We start from the raw sequence: 23,596 nt of genomic DNA on the forward strand, positions 1-23,596 counted from the left end.
CACTTTTGTTCATCTTTGACCTTCCTGCAACATAACTAATATAACTCCAGGAGCATGAGAGAAATATAATTGGCCTTAAATCAATGTTGCAGCAACATTTTGTAACATCTGCAAGGCTTTAAGCAGTTATGCTGGGAGACCAATATACAAAGCATTGCAATAATCAAGTAAGGGCAGCATTAAAGCCTGTGCAATGATTTGAAAATCCTCAGGGAATACCAGGGATTTAAGATTATGTAAAACACATGCAATTTAAAGAACCTGGTGTGGATAACAGTTTTAATGTGTTTCTTGAAAGAGAGGGCAGGGTCAATGAGAACAGCTAGACTTAACAACTGGAGATACTGGCACCACAATTTATTTTTTTTTTAATATGGATAGCCTGATGAGGCTGATTCAAAATATTACATTGAAACACTAAAATATCAGTTTTGTGAGTTTAGGAATAACTTGTTGTAAGTCAGCCTACAGAAATGCAACAAGCAACCAGTACATTTATTTATGTTCTTTTTTATACCGAAATATAGCTGGGTGCCTTCATTCCGGTTTACAGTGTAACAAATTCATTACATTGAACAGATATAAATTATAAATTATAGTACAATACAAAGAGCAAATATATATATAACATCTCAGCAAAAGCAGAGTATAACATGTTAGAATACCATAAAGGTTTAATTTTGCATAAATTTATTGTACAGAAGTGTTAGGGTTCAAGATGATGGTTGAAATTGGTAAATATATATTATATCATTCTGTGTATGATTGTCTAAACAACCATGTTTTTAGTTCTTTTTTTGAAATTTTTGGGATCTTTGATGGAACTTAGGTATCCTGGGATAGAGTTCCATTCTTTTGGTCCGGCTATGGTTTCTTCCCATGATGTCCTCATCTGGATATATAAGTTTCTTCCCATGATGTCCTCATCTGGATATAAAATTAAATGTCACCAGCATACAACCAGTATCCTGAACAGAGCCCAGCTAAATATATGCAAACTGGAGACATCTAGATGTCAAATAAAATATCAGAGAGAGCTGATCCCTGCAGGACATGGTATCCAGGGGAAGAAATGGCAAAATATTTCTTCAGGCTCTTTCCTGTTGTTGATGTCCAAAAAAATAGGAATGGAACCAACTGAGGACAAGTGTGAGAGATTCCACATGCCTTGAGTTGGTACAAAAAGATCTGTTGATCAATGGTATCAAACACAGATGAGATATCCAAAGCCATCAGAAAATATCTATTGCCAGCATTAAGACCACATCTGAGACCATCAATTAAGACTAGTAAAATCTCAGTGCTTAAGGCCTTCCTAAAACCAAATTGTGGATGGTCATTAAGAAAGTTATTAAACTGTTTTAAGAACAAATGATAAAGCAGTTTAGAGATAAAGGAAAGGGAGGAAATTGGCGAGTAATGTGCAAGATCAAAAGGTTGGAGAGTTAGCTTTTTCAGTAAAGGTCTTACTGATGCCTATTTTAAGGCTTGAGGGACATGATATTCCCTTAAGAGCAGTTAATCAGCAATGTCAATGAAAGAGTAATAGTATCTCTAATTACTTTTAAAGTACCTACATTGCATGGTTTTAGAGGATAAAATTTGGGATTTAAGGTGGAAATGGCATATGAAACTTCACAAAATCAGTCCCAGTTAACATCACCATGGTTTGTCTACTGGCATTAAAAACTAGGTTGGAACATTGATAAAATGTGTTAAATTTTGGCAGTCTTTTCTAGTAAAAAAGACATAAACTTAGTGCCAACAATAGTTACTGGTTGAGCTATCTGAATCCAGCTCATGGTGGAAGTTAAGGTTCAAGCAATATCAAACAGAAACTTAGGTCTATTACCAGCAACTTTTAATTATGCAAAAAACAAAATTTTCAACATTACTATCTATTAGAGATGAGCTTCGTTTTTTACTGCCAGGTCGTTTTTTGAGTCGGACGCTTCGGGGTAAAGTTCGTTTTTCCTCGGATAGGTTTTTGGAAAAACTAAACGGGGAAAACCGAAACCGGCCCAAAAAACAATGCAGGAAGATGAAGCTCAAAAAACCCCACCCCAAGCATTAAAAGTTACTATAAAACCCCAATCATATCAATCCCTCCCCAAGACTTACCAACATCCCTGGCAGTCCAGCGGGGTCTCGCGAGCAATTTGTCCCTCCGTGCCCGGCGTGCCTGCCTCGCTCAAAATGGTGCCGATAGCCTCTGACCTACTATGTCACAGGGGCTACCGGTGTGATAAACGATTGCACAACTCTACTGTCTATATTCATTCCTAGCAATTCTTATATAAGGCATGAAGGAGTAGCCTAATGGTTAGAGCAGCAGTCTACAAAAGCAGGATTCAAATACCACTGCTACTCCTTGTGACCATGTGAAAGTCACTTTATCCTCCATTACCTCAGGTACAAACTTACTGGGTCATTCATAAAAATGCGTTATGATATTAATGCATGTGTTATTCTTCATAATGCATGGCACACATGCAAATTTTTGGAAGGTTGGGATCAGGCAGGGGTTGGATTTAGTTAAATGAGGAGTATTATTGCAAGGTTTTAATGCCAGAAATAACACCTTTTTTCCTGGTGTTAGGCTGTGCGATATGTCCAAAAAAGGCCATAATGCAATTTGCGATAAGGTTTTTGGAACGGCATTTTGACCATTTCTGGGCTTGGGGGAGGGGGAGGGAGGGAGGGAGAGTGAGAGAGAGAGAGAGAGAACCTCTGGGGAGTGCCTCCCTGTGTGCACCTATTTATATCTCTATAGGAGGGCCATCTATAGGTTGAGGTGAGATGGTAGTGGTGGTTTAGGGTTTAGGGGCTAGTTTTGCATGTAGAGTGAGACATATGAACAGCACAGTACACCTTAGTGAAGATGTGATATCATTTGGAGTGAGGAAAGTCTCACAAAGATGAAATTATGTACTATGTTATCTCATCCTAGCTTGATGGTACCCTGTTGTAGAGTCTATCAAGCTAGGGTGAGAGAACATAATAGAAATTTCATCTTTGTGAGACTATTCTCACTCCCAGTGATGTCAAATCTTCACCAAGATGTGTTGTGCTTTTTGTACATCTCACTCTACATGTGAAACTGGCCCATAAGGTCAAAACTGCCATTAACACCTCACCTCAACTTATTAGATGGCCCTCCTATACAGATTTAAATACTTAGCTGCTATAAGCACCTTGTAGGTTCTCGTTCTTTCTCTCTCTCTCTCTCTCTCTCACTCTCTCTCTCTCTCTCTCTCTCTCTCTCTCTCATAGTGAAAGATGCAAAAAAATAGGGATTATTGCATGGTGTGCTAAATTTACCATATTACTAAGTTACCACATAGCGTAGTAATTAAAACATTTCCATAAACACACCTCTTTTTGTTATTAACACTTTTTGCTGAATCTGTTAGTTTGTGAGCATCCTGGAGATAGACAATATCTACTATACTTAAATATAATCCACTTTGAAGTGCCAAATAACAGAATTAAAAACAAGTATGTCCAGGGATTCAGATCTAACTTTATGCCATGTATATTCATATTTAAGTAGCAACCGTCTCAATGCATGCACGGAGCTCAGTTGAAAACCAGGGTCTTTAGTCAAAATGTGATTTTTAAAGCTTTTAAGAGGTGCAGATTTATCCAGGGCATTGTTCCCAATCTTGCTTCAAGATGAAATTGCAGCACCAGCATTTCCTGGATCATACTTCTCAAGTTCAGGGGCAAGAGCTTCCTATAAATGATCAGTGTTTACAAAGCCTCTTTTCCTAATATCAGTATAAATATAATTTGATATCTGTAGTGACAACTGACAGGGACAGCAGAATGAAATAAGATGATGGTTAGACCAAAGGAAGATCTGACACCAAGGCATTGGGAAAAGATACTTACGAATTAAGAATTAATGAATACCAAATCCAGAGTACGGTTTAATTTATGAGTGGACTTATTGACAATTTGTTTCAAGCCTAAAGAGGTCAATGCTTCCAAAAAATGTTCACAGTTAGTGGACAAAGACAAAGGGCCGGATTTGAAAAACCCTACGCGTAAATCCTCTGAGGGGTTACGCATGCCGGGCCTATTTTAAAAAGGCCCGGCGATGCATGTAAAGCCCTGGGATGCGTGTAAGTCCCAGGGATTTACTAAAGGGGTGGTCCGGGAGAGGGAAAAGTTAGGGGAAGGGGTGGGAAGGTCAGGCTAGAGGGAGCGGGGAAAGACAGCGTGGCTCGGCGCGGGCAAGGTACACAATTATGCACCCCCTTGTGCATGGTGACCCCGATTTTATAACATGCGTGTGCCTGCATGCATATGTTATAAAATCACGCGTCCATGTGTGCGCGCTGGGTAGTGCGCACACATGGACGTGCTCGCGCACCTTTTAAAATCTACCCCAAAGAGTCAATATGTAAAATGAAATCATCCAGGATAATCTTACTATTTAAATCAGATTTTGAATTTAGCATTTTTTCAAAGAATACAGAACAGTTGGGATTTAAGAACCTTGGGGGGGGGGGGGGGGGGCGGGAGGCATATGTCAAGCAAATGCTGAGCTCTATTGAAGATAAAACCAACATCTCTCCAAGAATTTCATGATAAAATTTCCATATTACTAAATCCACCAACAGATCCCTTAGCAAGTAGGTGGGAGACCAAAACAAAACTTGTGGGACATAAATGGGTCAATAATGGCACATCTGTGTCAAGCAAGATTCAGTAATACAATGAAAATCTGGCATTTCCACAATTATCAAGTCAAAAAGTATAGAGACTTTTTTCTTTACAGATTGGGCATTTATGAGAAATATAGTCAAAGCTGCATGTGCTGATAGTAAACTAGAATAACATGTAATCAGTGTTAAGACAAGATGAAGGCCAAGATGACCTACCCAAGATTGTTGAATACAACCCTCCATACCTGCCTTGCCTATGACAACTACACTCACATAGAGGTTGTTAGAATCAGTAGGAATGAAAGACGGATCATCAATTAATGGCTCTCCACAACTCATCATGAACAAAGGAGCACACAAAGGAGCTCCTGTCATCACCACTTCCACAGTACCACTAGCAACCTTTCTGAAGGAAAGGCTTGTGTGTTATTTGTCATTAATACATTTTAGGCATTTGAATATCTTGATCTTAAACCACCTTTCTTTCCTCTTCCGTAGGTCTCTTAGGTCTCTGAGTTCAGACCCTTCATTTCTGATTCACCTTTCATCCAGTGAAATGCCTCCTTTCCAAACACAAATAAGATATTGCCATACAACACATAACTTACAGTATTAAGCAGCTAAGGTTCAATAATGCAAATTTCTGGAGCCACAAAAATGGATGGCTAATAGGAAAATGATGGGCCTAGCCATTTAATCTCAAGTTGCAAAGAAAGAAAGATATTCAGCCTAATCTGGGGAATAACTGGACATTCCCCATAGAAGCTGTGTCTTCTGCAAAATCATTTGTACACCTCTGAGTTTAACAGGGCAGGAGCTTTTATGAATAATCTATATCCATGGGCACTCTGCAGGTTACATTATATCACTCACCGATTTGATTGGAGATCTCTCCTTCTGAACAGGGAATGCAGTCATAGCAGCAGATGGGCTTTCCTTTCCTGGTTAACTTCCTGAATCCAGGAGAGCAGCTCTGACTGCATTTGGATTGAGGAGGTGTCTAAATATGGAGAACAATATGGAGAACTTGATAACATTGAGCTGTAGATTTTAAAAAGCAGTGTTTATGAGTCAATTTAAAAATGTTAGTTTTTTGAGCACATGACCCAGGAGCTCAGCAGTACACCACAGTGAGGTTTGAATCATATTTCGATTAAAAAATTATATATATATATATGGAACAAAATTTGACATGGAATCTGGGCTTCAGGTTTATTTATAAATGCCTTAAGTATCGTGCTTCTCAATTGTGCAGGATGCACCTTACACAGTGGTAGTAATGACGGCAGAAAAAGACCAAATGGTCCCCCAGTCTGCCCTGCAAGCTTCCCTAGGTAGCAACTGATACTCCATGCAGGCTACCCCCATGTTTCTCTTAAAGGTATTAACTGCTGTTCTGTGCAGTTATCCCAAGCTTTATGATAACCCATAAAACTTTCATCTAGCAACATTTTTTACAGGGTGATGATCTTCCTTGAAAATTCAGACAATGCTGCTTGCTGTGCTTTACTTAAGAACTTATGCCTGTGTTTTTCCCTTATGCCTTAAAAATTTTTAAATTATTATTAAAATTATTAGTGTGAATCAGCAGCTCTTTCCATTATCTTTAAAATTCCTCTCTGGTGGTAAGAAGCAAAGTATAAAAATTATGGCATTCAGGTGATTCCTGTATTGCCTACTTTTTTACTTCAAAGTTCACCTGTTTACCTCATGGAGATGAAATTAATGTTTTTTATAAAACTGGAATCAGAGGTAGAAAAACTCGGCCCCTGCACTGCATTCCATTTTCTCTGCACACACAGTAACTGAAGTTGGGAAATGATAATTTTAACAAGAGGAGGGTGTCCAACTCCGCTACACAAGAGGCACAAACAGCCCTGGTTTTCATGGTATCTGTAATGAATATGTATGAGATAAATGTGCATGTGCTTCCTTCATTGAATTCAAGTCTATTGCTTGTATTTCATTGTGTAAATCCAGCAAATCAGGCCTGTTTGTGCCTCTTGACACCAGAGTTGGCCACATTTGAACTAGTAGATTGAGAAAAGATAAGCTAGAACAATGAATTCCATCCCCCTTCTGGGGGATCCCAAACAGTCAATTCTCAGGATCTTTGCAATGAATATGCATGATATAAATATGCAAGCAATGGAGTCAGTGAATGCCAATCTATCTCACACATATTTATTGTGGATATATGGATAACCTGACTGTGGGTCTCACAGGAAAGGTTTGGGAGCCACTGAGCTACAAATCACAGAACATCACATTTCTATAGAAATACTTTACATCAATGGAGGGATGGAGCTCTGCATGGCATTTCCTGATAAAAAGATTTAAAAGACTAACTGGAAATAACCTGACTGGAATAATTTCTATTGGAGCAAAACATAAAGTAATTGTATGCTTCAATAAAGGTTTTATGGAGATGGTGGAGTTTGTTGAGATTATCGTGCAAATGTTTAAATAACTGCCCACCTTCTGTCTAATGCAATCTCCACTTCAACATCATAATTTTCTCTGCTGGGAGAATTCTTATCTCTTGTCATTCTTTCTCTATTTATTTTTATTTGATTTATATTCCACTTAAAATAGGAACAAAGTAAATAAAGGCAAAAGTAAAAGACAACAATTAGATAACAATTAAATCAACAGATACAATTTAAAACAAGTACTAATCAACAATCATTTTAAACAAACAAGCAAACAAAAATTTTTCTACTGCAATACCTTCCCTCTTTACTCCTTCTGCAGTGTCTCCAATGAAGAAAGGGGCAGGATTGATTTCCAGTTACTCCTCCCTTGCAGGCTACATTTGAAAATGCTGCTGGCCAGTACTAAGATTGGGACAAGTAATGTTATGGCTCTATCGAAAAACAGTCATGGACAGCAAGATTCAGCAGGGAAGGAGGGACTGGGGATCGCTCCAGCCACATTTTTCATCAAAGAGCTCATGGGCAGATTAGATAGGCCATATGGTCTTTTCCTGCCATTCTCTACCTATGCTTCAATAAAGAAGTTAGGAAGGCCACAGGGGGATGTGTCCTTTTTAAAAAAATTAAGGGCTAGATTCATCATTGCCTGCAGAATGATGAGCTGCAATGGTAAAGGAGTGAGGGCAAAAAAAGGGGCGGGGGAGATAGTGTGCTGCCGGCCGCATCACGGCAGTGCGGTTTCGCCTGTTGCGATGCGACCGTGCTGCACACTATCTCCCCCATAGTGTCACGCTAAAAGTTGGTGCTATGCCACCACCCCATTTCCCTAAACCCCTCCCAAACTCCTCCCTAACTCCATCGCTTTCCCTAATTTTTATTTTACCCCGCAATAATTGGCTGTCGCAGCTTGGAAATGACCCTGTAAATTTGTTAGCAAATAGTCTGCAATATTTGCTAATAGTTCTCATTATTTGGATATTTCGGATGGGTTGAATTTTGGTTTGGTTGCAATGTACCAAATCAAAGATCAACTCACTTGTGTTTTACCTATCAAAATAAAACTAAATAAATTTGAGGAAAAACTAAATTTCTTTCCATATATCTAGAATTGTAATCCAAACAGGATTTTGCATATCTCTGGAATTTCTTTGTTGAATTTTCTTTACCATCTTTGACTCTATGAATTGTTTCAGTAAAAGTCTATTTTGGAATTTGAACAATTGCTTTTAGCCTTTTCTGAGAGTAAGTGCTTTTGATAAAAAAAACACCTTTTAGTTTTCCTAAGCTCTCTATTATATTCATCAAAATTTGCCATGCCTATCTTTAATGTTACCTCCTTTCACAGGGCTCTCCTAATTAAGGGACCACATTTAGATAGTGAATATACTGAGAAATTTGCTACAGCTCTGGAATTAGGATTTTTCCAGGGGGTTCGGATGGGGGTCAGCACATCTGACAAACCCAAGGAGAACACACAGAGTTTCTCAAATGTATTTCTCCACAATGTTAGTATTGTTTCTAAACAAAAACAGATATTAATGATGAAAAATATATGCATTAAAATATTTCAAAAATCAGGAAAAAAAACAGTTCTCAGTGCAGGAGAAATTAAAAATATACAGTTACGTACTCTAAATAAGTAAGATTGCAAGAAAACTGGAAAGACCTCTTTTATCTTAGAAATATGGTCAATTCCTTAAAATCCTCTTCTTCCACAGATCACCTTTATCACTATAACTGATTGATGCCTTCAGCCTCCCATACAGACTTCTTTATCCCGTGGAATAGGGACAAGTGCCATCCAGATCCCTTCTGTAAGATGGATTCCTCCTAGAACCACTTAAGAGAAAAAATGCACACTCTTCCACCAGAGAGAAAAAGCAATCAACCCTCTTCTTTCCTGAATCTAAGGAAGAGCCACATCCCATAGCTGCTTCTCTCTTGCTTCTCTCCATTGATATCTCCCCCTAGTGCTCACTGAGACCCAGATTATGGGAAAAAAGGTCCCTTTCTATGGGGATGAATCAAGCACACACATAGGGGTAGATTTTATAACATGCGCACATGCCTCCATATGCCTGCAGTTCCTGGCACGCGCACACGGAAACACTGATTTTATAGCATGTTATAAAATTGGTTGGCTGTGCACATATATGTTGGTATACAAAAAACCTAAATAAATAAATAAATAAATAAATAAATAAATATATGAGCTGGATTTTATAATCCATGTGTGCATGTGCGTGCGGTGCATGCAAGGGGGGGGTGGACATATCAATTTCCATGTGAAGAAGCAATCTGGGCTTCCCCAGCTCCCTAACCCACTGCCTAACCTTCCTTCCCCTATCCTCCCTAGCCCCTAAAAATCAACCTACCTAGTCAGAAGTTTTATTTTATTACTTCGTGCTCCTCAGGAGCAAAGTAATTTACGTGCACCAGCCGGCTGCTGGTGCACGCTACCCCGAGACAGCGGCTAATGGCTGCTGTCCTGACTGGCTGCCCAGACCCATGTCCCGCCCCTTTGAAGAGGACCGGCACTTGTGCGCATTCCGGGGTTTATGTGCGTGGCCAAGCCCCTCTGAAAATTTGCCTGGCATGCTCAAGGCCCAGCCACACACGTAAACCCCGAGATTTACTCATGCAGCCCTTTTAAAAGCTCCCCCATAATTTCTTACTTTCACTCATACTACCAGAAATATCTAAATTATGCAAATTAGAAAGGCATGGTGGGCATTACATCAGAATATTTTATTATTCCAGATCCTTTAAAATTAATTCCCATAATAAATCTGCATACTAATGGTCACTCTGTGCTTCCCTTATTGAATAGGTCTTAGTGGGTGCAATCATATTTAAAGCCTGTTTAATTCACTATTCCTGGTGTTAACTAAAGAACTCAAAGCTTATATTATATTTAATGGGGTCAGCTTGACCATGCATCTAAAATTCTTTAGACATCTATGATCCTCAGGACCAGTGGAAAAAAATATAAATATTCCCTATCTTTTTTTTTTTTTCAACACTATTTACAAACTCTATCGCTGTGTTATTTTAGTATGGAGTATAATTTATGGCAGTCAGTCCCCCAAACTGCATTCCTTCTCTCCATTTTATAACACCATGTGGGAAACCTGCATGGCTCAGTGTCTTCTTTCATGCTCTAATGTAACGTAATTCTGACCTGGTTGAACGCGCTCTCCCACACGATTGCTTCCTCATCAATGATGAAATCCTGTCCCAGAGGAGCATTAGGGTTGTAACTTCCAACTATTTCATATTTCATTGTCCCATTAGGTAGAGCAACCAGATTCATAATATTGAAGCCAATGTGCCCTTCTCTATTCTCATTAAAAGAGATCTCTTCACCCAGAAGGTTCTTAAAGTGGACGTTCTTCAGAAAATGATGAAGCTAAATGATGGGTAAATTGTAGTTAGAATAGCTAATTAGTGGAAGGCCACATGCCTAGTGTCAAGCAAATACATTAGAATCAAATCTGATTTTCCTATTATGAAGAGTAACAAAGCATAAACAAAGGATTATGCACACTAATACATGTGGAATGCATAGTCTGATAAAAAAAAAGTGAAAGGAGATATGAAAATGGAAAAGAAGGAAGAACAGGAACAAATTCATAATCTGTGAACAATTGAAATACAGCTTAAATTTTGGAGGGAAATTTTGAAATGCTTCCACCTAACTGACTAAAAAATAAAATTGGAGCTTGGGCTAAGTTTCATGGCTGTCCCTATCTTCAGTGGGGGCGATTTTCAAACTCTTTGGCCATTTTTTATCCAGTTTTTCTTCTAATGTTCAAAGTGAAAGTGCAAGCACTCTGTCATTGTGAAAAAGGTTGCAAAGTTCCCATGCACATTTGCATTTGCTTTTTCTATGAGTGCTTCTCCCCGGAAATAGTGCATGCAGATTTGAAAATGTGCCGGGAAGGATGACTAAAATAACATCTCCCCTTCCAAGAAAGGCTACGCAGGTCAAAGAGACTAGGCCAGTGGGGTTTTACGAGGTTTGTACAAGTTCCTGGAGGAAAAGTCAATAAAGCTTTATCAGCCAGGGGCTGGAACATCAAATAATATCATTTTGTGTTGTGCTGATTCATCATTGGAGGTTGTTGCCTGAATTTCATGTCATTGTGGTAAATTTTATTTTCTTTATTTTGATAAACAGTTTGTGCTATTTCTGAATAGTGCATATTTTTTTAAGATAACAGAAAACTCAAAGAAAGCTATTGGTATCCCAGAGAGAATAATGGGCTTGATGGAGGCTGGTCTGACCCACTACGGCATTTCTTATTCTTAAATTCTATGGGGTGGATTTTCAAAGGATTACACACGTATATTATGTGCGTAACCCCTAAAACCCACTCCTGTGCGCGCCGAGCCAATTTTGCATAGGCCCAGTGATACGCGCAAGCCCCGGGATGCGCGTATGTCCCGAGGCTTGAAAAAATGGGCGGGGAGTGGGTGGGCTGGAGGCGAGACTGAGGCCTCCGGCACAGCAATCATGCTGGGGTCTCACGCACCGGCATTCGGTTGGCACGCGAAACCTATGCCTGCTCGGAGGCAGGCACAACTTCGACAACAAAGGTCAGGGGGTGTTTAGATAGGGCTGGGGGGCGGGTTAGGTAGGGGAAGGGAGGGGAAGGTGGGGGGAGCAGGAGGGAACAGGGAAAGCCATCGGGGTGCCCCTAGGGCTCGGCGCGCACAAGGTGTACCCTGTTGCGCATGCCGACCCTGGATTTTATAATATGCACGTGGCTACGCGCGCATGTTATAAAATCGGGCATAGATTTGTGCACACCAGGTTGCACGCACAAATCTATGCCCACGCGTAGGTTTAAAAATATGGCCCTATTTGCATTATTTTCTTCTCCTGACCTAAACATGTCTCTAAAAATACATGTGATATGGAATTCCAGAGGAACTTTAGCCACATAAAATGTAGATCATTTTCAGACACAAATTATCTGGCTACACTATGTACATAGTTCTGGCTCTTCCAATGACCCCTAACATCCCTCCAGCTCTTGTCAAACTGGTTAACTACTATTACTCTGAGTTCTCTTTACTTCTCAGTGGACATGAGATCTAACTCATTTTGTGTCCCACTCCCTTTGTTTTCTGTCTCTCTTTTGACAACCCAGACGCATACCTCTTGCAGTTTTTAGTAATGAGACTTAGCTCCGTGGGAGGTCAGTTCTTCACTTCTCTACTTCCCACATTGGAGGCACCTTCATTCCTTAACTTCAACTATCATAGAGGCATTTTAATTTCTGTTCCTCCCCAGCACCAATCTTTTATAAAATATTTACTTGATACTAAGGGATCCAAGATGGCGATGTAGCTGCATCACAGAAAGCGTCGCCTCTTACTTTTGTGGTTTGGAATATTTTTCCTATCTAAAATAATGCCGCATTTGGCCCGAAAAAGAAGGGTTAAGGAGCGTGAATTGTTGGAGACCCCTTCGGGAACCCCGAAATCCGGACCGATGGACACCCATGTGATTTTTGGTCTTATCAAACTGGGAGGATGTCCGGAGGAGAAGGGTTAGGACAGCCTTGATACAGCAGACCCTCTCCAGAACTTTGAAACATCTATGTCCCTGGTACTTAGAACGCCGCCAGAAAACCCCGCAGAGATCAGGGAGGCTCATCAGGAGTCGATTCCGACGTGAACCGATTATGTCACCAGTTCTGGAAGAGCGAGGGCAGAGGTAACAGCAGTAACTGCAGTGGAGCCCAAAGCTTTCAGAGATAGTGGGAGGAGCTCAGCGGGAGGAGAGAAGCTGACATCGACGGATCTAACAATTGGAAAGTTAGGAAAGGATCAACGAAGGAAAATCATACCGATGGTGAGACCTACAGATATAACTCAAAACTATTTGGGAGACTCTAGTAGTCTTAAATGAAAATATCTCTCTGCAAATAAACCCTGTTATAACTAAAATGGAAGATTTGGATAAACAAGTTAAAATGTTGCAAGAAGATAATGTTAAACAAGAACTTGTTATGGAGTTGGTTCAACAAAATATTGGGAACTTAAAAGATCTGTATTTGAATGTGATAAAGGAAAATCAAACACTGGAGAAAAGACTAGAGAATTTGGAAAACCAGGCACGAGGGAAAACCCTGAGATTAATAAATTTCCCAAGGGTGCCATTGGTCTCGGCTAGAGACATGTGGGTAAAGTATGCACAAGAGATTTTGAAATTTTCTAACCAGACAATGCCACCGCTGACAAAAATGTATTATGTGCCACCGTTAAAAGCAAAACCCAGCGAGGACCAGGAATTCCAAGTACTTTCTCCTTTAAATATATTGGAGATATTACAGACATCTGATACTAGCTCCGCATGAACTGCAACATTAATTGTTTCCTTCCTGCTGGACTCGGTTAGGGATTTAGTAATGAAAACATATTTTAGAAATATAAATGTAATGGGTCTAGCGCCGGCCTCCAGTGCTCTGTGCGGCCGTGGCTAGACCCATCGGGGTCCGGAACCCTCCCCGCAGCCTCCAGCAACTCACCGGGACACTACATCAGGCAAGCTAGGCCGGCCCTCCCTCAGCGCGAGGACCGCCCACCCCGCTGACGCCACCGCCGACGCTGCTTCCGGCTACCCGCAGGCCTAAAGGCAAGGCCCCGACCACAGGTGACCCTTTTCACTGCCGGATGCCGACCTCGCTGGACCCCCCTCCACCATCCGACACCTCCAGTGCTCCGCGCGGCCAGCACTAGACCCATCAGGGTCCGGAGCCCTCCCTGCGGTCTCCAGCAACTCACCGGGACGCTCCATCAGGCAAGCTAGGCCGGCCCTCCCTCCGCGCGAGGACCGCCCACCCCGCTGATGCCACCGCCAATGCTGCTTCCGGCTACCCGCGGGTCTAAAGGCAAGGCCCCGATCTCAGGCACCGCACGCTGTGCGTCATGCGCCTAAGGAGCGCGACCAAGGAGCACCCACCCTGCCGCTCTGCCGCATGACAGGGCCATACTGGGCCATACCGCTGCTTGATCCTTCCCCACACCTCACGGTCGTCCATCCACTCCATGAATCCAGGTGTCTGATAAGGTAACTTGACAACAAGTGCACTCGACCATAAGCAGCAACAAGACTACACACCTCTGGTGACTTTTAATCTCCCATTTTGTCGCTAATGCATGTACCACTCATAACTGTTCTTGAATCACCTGATTCCGTTGTATCTGCCTTAACTGACAACCTACCATTATTACCATTATTGATTTATGCCTATATACTATTTGTGATTGCACATTCATTGCTTACTTCCTCCTGCCATCTCTCCTCGCCTATTTTCACCGCCCGTACCTCCTCAGCCCCCACGATGGCCGGCGACTCCAGCCTCCCCATCCCACGCATCCATCACCCATCCCGTAGAGCACATCACACTACCCTATTCAGCCTGATCACCCAGCGCAAATCCCTCCTCCTCCCCATCCTCATCTCCCCACTCACTCAGTTCCTAGGTCTCACTACCCTCTCCATCATGCTTCTAAATGTGCAGTCGCTATCCAAGAAAACTGTAATATTATCTGACTTACTAGTTGATCACAAGCCAGAAATCTGCGCTGTCACAGAAACCTGGCTTAAAGACTCAGATATAGTCCTTCTCAATCAGCTCCCCTCTGACACCTAAGACATTTTTTCCATCCCTAGACCCAAGAAACGAGGCGGTGGTCTCCTCTTAGCTGCCAAAAAGCACATGAATTTCAAGCCTGTAAAAATCAACGCACCACACAAAATAGAGATTGGGCTGTTCAAATCCCTGGAACTCCAGGTCTGCCTAGTTTATGCTCCCCCCCCCCCCCCCGAGCAATCTAGAACACAATCCCTCCCCCCTTATTGAATTCATTTCCAACAATATTAACAGTGATGCCCCTGCCATTATCCTGGAGGATTTCAACCTCCATGTAGATGCCACCCCCCGCTCCTCATCCTGTGAAGCCATCCTCAGCTCACTCGATGCCATTGGCTTTACCCAAATCATCTCATCCCCCACCCACAAAGCAGGGCACACCCTAGACCTCCTCTTTGTTAACTCCAGTATTCGCCTCTCCACTAACCCATCGTGTACCCCTGTTCCATGGTCTGATCACGCTATTGTCAAATCCTTCCTCTCTATAAAGACACCCAAATCCCATGACCTTCCCTCCAGCACATCGATCACCTACAGAAAATCCTGCCCTAGCGAGGACCTCACCTCAGCCTTTGCTAGCTCTTCGTTTAAACTTGATTGCTCAACCCCTAACACAGCTTTAGATTCCTGAAGCCACATCACCTTAGATATCGCAAATAAACTGTGCCCTATCAACACACATGAAATTAAACCATCTGCAAAAAAGAAAAACCCATGGTACTCATCAGACCTCAAACGAATGAAATATTTATTTATTTTTATTTATTTTTAGCTTTTATATACCGATCTTCTTGCATTGGATACAAATCAAACCGGTTTACAATGAACAGTAAGAACTTGGCGGTGGGCTTTACAAAGAACAAGATACAACTAAGCAAAACTTTAAGTAACATAGTGTGCAACTTAGGTAACAATTTAAAACTTAAATAATAATTTAAACAAAACTTAAATAATAATTTAAACAGATTGAAATCACATAGCTCATATGAGCTCAGGCAAAAAGAACGTACATGGCGAAAAGACCCATCCCCTCAAAATGCGTCCATATTCATATCCTCACTACATCTCTACAGGCTAGCCACCCTCAAAGCTAAATGAGACTTCTACGCCCTAAGAATCCAATACTACAAATATAACCCTAAAGCCCTCTTCACCTATGTGTATACCCTTACCAAATACACATCCCCCCTATTCCCGACAGCGAAGCCAGCAGCAAATGTGAAGAACTGGCAAGCTACTTTCATGACAAAATTGCAAACATCCTCCTCCAATTTCCCCCGACACCCCATTCGCTCCCTGTTAAACCAGGCACTGTCCCCTTTAACAACCTTGAACTCATCTCATCCACTGAAATCGCATCAATCCTTAAAAAGATGAAACCCGCAACTCATCCCTCTGATACTATCCCAACCAAAGCCCTTCTCTCCATACCCAACACCATCTCTAAACCCATTGCGGATGTCATCAACTGCTCCCTCTCCTCTGGCATTGTCCCCGACCCACTCAAGCATGCCATGGTCAAACCACTGCTCAAAAAATCCTCACTAGACCCAAAGGACCCTGCCAATTTTCATCCTATCTCCAATCTCCCTTTCATCTCAAAAGTCATGGAGAAGGTCGTCAACTCGCAACTTACAGAATTCCTTGAAACCCACGACCTACTCCACTCCTCCCAATTCGGCTTCCGCAAATATCTCAACACCGAAACCCTCCTACTATCCTTGACTGACCACTTACTCAGGGGAATGGATCAAGGTCACAGCTACATTCTTGCTCTACTGGACATTTCAGCAGTTTTTGATACTATAAATCACGTAATTTAGGCCGATGAGCCAGAAAGGCTTTCCTCTTCAGAGCAGTGGTTTTGGCAAAATCAGGAACTATTGTAATCGAATGACCCTGATATTGTACAGGGGAGTTATTCTGAGCCGCGGTCAGAATCTCGAGAACTTGAGGGTAGCGAAGGACTTTGAATATGATTGGTCTCGGGTGCTGTAAACCACATGGAGGCTTTGAAGGGATTCGGTGAGCCCTTTCAATTTCAAACGGGTGGGTGTACTTTACCTTCAAACAAGTTGGGATCAGCCATTCTAAAAAGGCCAGCACATCGGTACCTTCAGCCCCTTCCGGGATACCTAAAATCCTTAGATTGTTTCTACGATTTTGATTTGAAAGGTCCTCAATTTCTTTTTGCAGCTGCGCCATTTCTTTATTAATTTTAGGAATGGCTGCGACCAAAATCAGCAGAGAGGAAGCTTGCATCTCAACGTCTTCCAGGCGAGTCTGGAATGTGATTACCAGCTGCGATAATCCTTGTAAGTCGGAACGGATAGCCATCATAGCTTCTATGTTATGTTGTATAAGGTCCTTAAGTTGTTTTAATTTGTCTAAGACTATTTCAGCCGACGCCATGTTTTTTGTAACTGCAGCCTTCTCCGGTGTTGGAAGGTCCTGCTTGGTGCGTTTCGTTCCAGCCGCAGCCGCAAAAGTGGCTTCTATTTTATTAGATTTGATAGAGGACATTTTCCGCTCGATGATAAGCCTAAAATTTAACCGGTGGAGGCGGGTTGTGGTAGGGTTCGTCGAGATCGTTAAAGAAGGTCTGGCGGAGCTAAAGGATCAGGCAGCCATCTTGAACGCTGCTCAGGAGCACCCCCTGGGAAGTTCATTATTATATTCTATACTCCATCTCAACAGTTGAAATTTATATCAGATAGAGTAATTCCTAATACAGAAACAGCTAGTCCAGATGTATCTTCCCCTCAGTAAACTGAGAAGTTCTATAATTATAAAGTTGTAAGTCCAACTACAATTCTTTGATAGTAAAAATATGTTAGCAGCTCTCATGAGTAATTGGATCTCCCCACATATTGAGGACTATGTTATACAACCAACTAAGAATGTAAGATTATGTGTTGACTAAATTTGTCATGTCCTACTTTGGCTAAATTATGGATAACTGGTTGTTATATTTTCTGTTCAGTCAAGATTATTTGATTGTTAAATGTAATAATCTCAAAAAATTAAAAAATAAAATAAAATATTTTTTTTACACCTTTTCACTGGTATCTCAGAACAAGTTACTTTCAGGTACAGTGGGTATTTCACTGTCCACATAGAGCTTACAATCTAAGGGGATCATTTACTAAAGTTGCCTTGGTAATCTAGTGTGGGCTAAGTACCTCTTAGACTCTGGACCTAGTGGCGGACCTTTTCCAAAATTAAACATCCAGCTAATATCTTGCTTTTGCCCTGTTTTAAAAAATGGCTACTGTCAGGCCAAAGCTTAGTTGTAGCTCCAGGATCCCACTAGACTACCAGGCAAGTTTGGTAAGTCTGAGGCATGTGTTTGGAAGAGTGGACTAGAGTGGCAGCTGGTGCCACATGGGTTTTTCTGAGGCTCCCGGAGACTTTTAGACTTATGCAGATGTTAAGCCACATATTATGTCCCTTTAATTCACTGCCTTGGAGTATCAGGACCTGTGCCAGTGTCCTAATGCTTCTGGGGAATATTAGCTACAACTCCTGAATGGTAGCCAGCTTTCATAAAAATAATGTGGCTTGTGATTTTTTTAGGCAAGCTGCATTATTTTATTTATATAAAATTCACTATTCATGAACTGTTTTGCATGCATTAGCATGCAAAGCAGCTCATTACAATTTTAATGTTAATGGAGAAAATCTAACATAAGCTACATATGTTATTGTTATGCATTTTCTACATATTAAACACTGTTTAACACACATTAAACACCTTGAGGTCAATATTCAAAGCACGTTCAGTGCTATTTACCTAGATAAGTGTAACTTATGTGGCCAAGTAGCAACCACTGAATATGTACTAGAGATGTGAATCGTGTGATCGATCGTCTTAACGATCGATTTTGGCTGGGGAGGGGAGGGAATCAGATCGTCGCGGTTTTATTTTTGTAAATATAGTGTAAATCGTAAATCGGGGGAGGGCGGGAAAACCGGCACACTAAAACATCCCTAAAACCCACCCCGACCCTTTAAAATAAATCCCCCACTCTCCCGAACCCCCCCAAAATGCCTTAAATTACCTGGGGTCCAGAGCGGGGGTCCCGGTGTGATCTTTTACTCTCGGGCCTGCGGTGTGCTGTAGAAATGGCGCCGGCGCTACCTTTGCCCTGTCATATGACAGGGCAAAAGTAGCGCCGGCGCCATTTTGCACAAAATGGCGCCGGCCGTATGGCAAAACGATTCGACTGCAGGAGGTCACTCCCGGACCCCCGCTGGACTTTTGGCTAGTCTTGTGGGGGTCAGGAGGCCCCCCCAAGCTGGCCAAAAGTCCCTGGGGGTCCAGCGGGGGTCCGGGAGCGATCTCCTATGCTCCTGACGTCGGGGGACAAAAAACAAAATGGTGCCGGCGCTACCTTTGACCTGTCGACAGGGCAAAGGTAGCACCGGCGCCATTTCTACAACGCACCGCAGGCCCAAGAGTAAAAGATCACACCGAGACCCCCGCTCTGGACCCCAGGTAATTTAAGGCATTTTGGGGGGGTTCGGGAGGGTGGGGGATTTATTTTAAAGGGTCGGGGTGGGTTTTAGGGTTGTTTTAGTGTGCCGGTTTTTCCGCCCTCCCCCTTTCCCTCCCCCTTCCCCCGATTTACGATTTTTGATGATAAATCGGGGGAATTCCTATTGTATCGTGCTTCTAACGATTTTTGACGATTTAAAATATATCGGACGATATTTTAAATCGTCAAAAAATGATTCACATCCCTAATATGTACCTACATTCAGTGGCCATTACTTAGCTACATAAATCACTTATACAGCTAAAAAATGTTAGCAGCATTACTTGATGGTGTGTAGTGGGTGGATCGGGGCAGAGTGAGTTAGTCATACAAGTTATGCAGCTAACTATTGATATTCGGTCTTAGCTGTATAAGTTATACAACTAACAAGGTTATTTATCATTTTGAAATAGGGCCTTAATGTGTGCGATAAATAACACAACTTCCACATTCCACCCTTCCAGTGGGAGGGTTTTGGGTGGAGTTAATGGAAATGGGGGCCATTAGCATCTGAAGCGATACAGCAATGCAGGATATAGTGCCAGAAATAACTACACCTATTTTTCAATGCATTGTGCTTTTGGTAGTTGTGTTACGGCAAGAATATTTTTAGATAATAAAGAAGAGGCGCAACACCATATATACGCCTTACCTTAAAATAAATTTGCATAAATTCTCAACCAATTCTAGAAAACTATTTTTTATAAAAGAATCGTTTTATCCAAGTCACATCAGAGCCAAGGTGTTCAAAACTCAATAACCCTTCAAAACTCAATAACCCATCTCTTGCCTCTCAATAGGCTGCAAACAGTGTCAGAAGGCACACCAATACATCAAACATCTGCTAGTTGGCTGTGCCCTACTTTTTATACTTTTTTTATATACTTGAAAACATTTTACTTATCTGAATAGAAATGTCCCAATCACAATATGAAGGGCCAACTCATAAATTCATCCACACCACAAATGTTGATACAGTGTACTTTTTATTTCTTCATTAATAGTGCATTTTCTTTTTACAAAACCTGACACAGGCCCAACCAGCAGATGACTTATGTATTGATGTGCCTTCTGACACCATTTGTAGCCCATTGTGAGGCAAATGACAGGTTACTGAATTTTGAACACCTTAAGTCTGATGCTTTGTCATGGATAAAAAAAAGATTATTTTATAAAAAAAATATTTCTAGAATTGGTTGAGTATTTATGTGAATTTCTTTTAGTTAAGGAGTACATATGGTTTTGTGCCTTCTTTTTTTTTTTCTCTTTTTTAGATTGAATAATAACAGAAGTCTCTGCTTTTATTATACATTAAAATATTTTTATGAGAGAGAGAGAGAGTCTGAATAGAATCAGTTTGACACTCTATACATTTATACCACTGTAGAGGGGAACTTTGAATCAGGGTGGGTTTTCGATGTAACAGAAATATTCTGAGGTATTCATAGTAATATTGACATCACTAAACATTTGTAGTCATTATAATGGATGAAAAGTATAACAAGAAGAGTTGATTACTACATTGCTCTTTTTGCTTTATTTATATTATTTTGATACATCTATTGGTAAGCTCGATGAGCCATAGAGCAGGTCTCAACTTATCCGGTTATAACTTATATAGCTAAGTAAGGATATACTTATTTGTGAATTTTCAACAGCTTAGCCATTCCACTCAATATACCTTGTAACTTAGCCAAATAAGTTATATCCACCTAAGGGGGTCATTTTTCAAAGCGATCACACGTGAAAAGGGACTTTTCGCGTGCGATCACTAAAAAGGGGCGGTGTCAAGACCGGAACAGGAAGAGTCAGGGCGGCACTGGGGTGGATGCCGCAAAGACAGCATGGATGGCGAAAAGGTAAGGAGCCTTTTCACTGCCTATTTCGCGCCCAACTACACTATCTTTTATGATGGCGCTATTGGGTATGAAACCCAGCAGCAATCACACCTTCGAGATGCAATCGCTGCCAGCTTTTGCAGGCCTGCCCACTGCTTTGCCCCCCTGTACCACACGATTCACGATGCCGCGGTAGATTAGAAAATCTAGGCCTTTTACCCCGCTCCTAACCCGCTTTCTACTCACTTTCTGGCCGCGTTAGCCCTTCCTGTGATACACAATCCCCTTTAACCGATTCTTACCGCCTTTTTAAATCACCGGGTAACCCCTTCCGCACGCGGCATGTATATTAAATGTAAACGATCAAATTAGCTATTCCCTCCCATACAGTAACGCGCGCCCCGACTATCGCTATTTTACCCTGCCGTTTTGCTGCGCGTTTAACCTGCTAACTTACCGCCTACCCTTACCCCTGCGTTAGAGGCAGGGGTAATGGTAGACGGCAAACTTTCCCCCAAAAGGAAACCTCTAAAAACCTAAAATCCCCTCCTCCCCTCCTCCTGAGGTGACTCATTACTTTTTGTTGCTTTCTTACCTTTTGTTGCTTTCAGCTCCTTCCCTTCTCTGCCGCCCTCCGGCCTGAGCACCCGTCAATTTAGGCACTCCAGCCAATGAAAGCACATAGACGGGCATGTGTGACGCACGCCATGACGTCACGCGCGCCCGTCCATGTTCGCCCAAATTGACGGGCACTCAGCCAATGAAAGTATGCTTTGCTTCACTCCGCTTGCGCCGTGACTGGAGAGGGCACAGAACAGTTGGCTCTCACCTGACTTCGCAATTTGATGAGGGCCGAGCCAGGAGAACTGGGACCTGCATGGGGGGGAACGCTGCAAGCCGCTTTCACCGCCGGCTGCCCCCTCCGGAGGGTGGCAGAGAAGGGAAGGGGCTGAAATCACAGAACAGTGGGCTCTCACCTGACTTCACAATTTGATGAGGGCCGAGCCAGGAGAACCGGGACCTGTGCGGGGGAGGACAGCTGCAAGCCGTTTTCGCTGCCGGCTGCCCCCTCCGGAGGGTGGCAGAGAAGGGAAGGGGCTGAAAAGCAACAAAAGATAAGTTGGCACATGTCGAGCTGCTTCAGGAGGAGGGGATTTTCGGTTTTTAGGTTTTCATGGGTTAAAGTTGGGATCCACTTCCTGGTGCCTGTCATTTCAAATATCATTTGAAATGACATTTGAAATGACAGGTACAAGCGCACCCAGGATACTGTATAGGTGCTGTATTAAGCACCTATACAGTAAAATGGGTTGCGCAGGCCTAATGCTTCGCCTAACGCTTCGCAGATGTGGCTTGCATTTGCAAGCAATTTAAATAGAGTATTGAGCGGTATGTGAACAGAACAGTGCGTGGGGCAAACGAGGGTGCACCCGGCACTGCCGCACTCTTTCTAACGCGTCCTTGCTGTATCGAGCCGTTAAATAGACAGCTTTGAATATTGACCCCCTTATGATGCTTTGTAAATTATCTCCTATGTTGTACCTGAAGTAGTGTAGGATGAAGTGATTTATTTCAGCTCACAAGGAGTGTCATCAGCATTTGAATCCTGGCTTCCATGCTTCTCATGCTGCTGTTCTAACCACTAGGCTATGCACCCACTCCTCTTCTGCTCTTGTCACACTGTGACCATGAGGGCTGAACCTGTAGTATTTACAGCACCCAGATTCCCTGTAGTATTTACTAGGGATGTGAATCGTGTGCCCGATCGTTTTAACAATCGGGTTCGGCTGGAGGGAGAAAAAAATCTGATCGGTAGAGATGTGAATCGGAATCGGTTCCGATTCCGATTCACATCGCTAATTTTTTTTAGTGAGGCCCAAGCCGATAAAAAAAACAACCCACCCGACCCTTTAAAAGCGCCCCCTTAGCTTCCCCCACCCTCCCGTTCCCCCCAAAACATTTTAAAATTACCTGGTGGTCCAGTGGTGGTCCCGGGAGCGATCTCCCGTTCTCGGGCCATCTGCTGCCACTCATAAAAATGGCACCGATGGCCCAATAAAAAAAAAACCCACCCGACCCTTTAAAAGCGCCCCCTTAGCTTCCCCCACCCTCCAGATCCCCCCAAAACATTTTAAACTTACCTGGTGGTCCAGTGGTGGTCCCGGGAGTGATCTCCCATTCTCGGGCCATCAGCTGCCACTAATAAACATGGCGCTGATTAGAGATGTGAATTGTGTCCTCGATCGTCTTAACGATCGATTTCGGCTGGGAGAGGGAGGGAATCGTATCGTCGCCGTTTGGGTGTTTAGAGTATCGTTAAAATCGTTAAAATCATGAACCGGCACACTAAAACCCCCTAAAACCCACCCCCGACCCTTTAAATTAAATCCCCCACCCTCCCCAAATGCCTTAAATTACCTGGGGGTCCAGCGGCACACTAAAACC

The 23,596-nt window shown here is 42.4% G+C and overlaps 1 protein-coding gene across 1 annotated transcript in view; it reads right to left on the reverse strand.

Moving 5' to 3' along the window:
- Positions 1–23,596, reverse strand: part of LOC115082080 (vomeronasal type-2 receptor 26-like) — a 75,487-nt gene that overhangs the window by 1,594 nt on the left and 50,297 nt on the right. Inside the window, exons 4-5 of the mRNA XM_029586345.1 lie at positions 10,290–10,517; positions 5,547–5,673 (exon numbers count right to left, since the gene is read on the reverse strand). Coding sequence (XP_029442205.1) covers positions 5,547–5,673; positions 10,290–10,517 — 355 coding nt within the window. The remainder of the gene's footprint in view (positions 1–5,546; positions 5,674–10,289; positions 10,518–23,596) is intronic.

The sequence above is a fragment of the Rhinatrema bivittatum genome, unplaced genomic scaffold (genome assembly GCF_901001135.1).
Source record: "Rhinatrema bivittatum unplaced genomic scaffold, aRhiBiv1.1, whole genome shotgun sequence".
Classification (NCBI taxonomy): Eukaryota; Metazoa; Chordata; class Amphibia; order Gymnophiona; family Rhinatrematidae; genus Rhinatrema; species Rhinatrema bivittatum.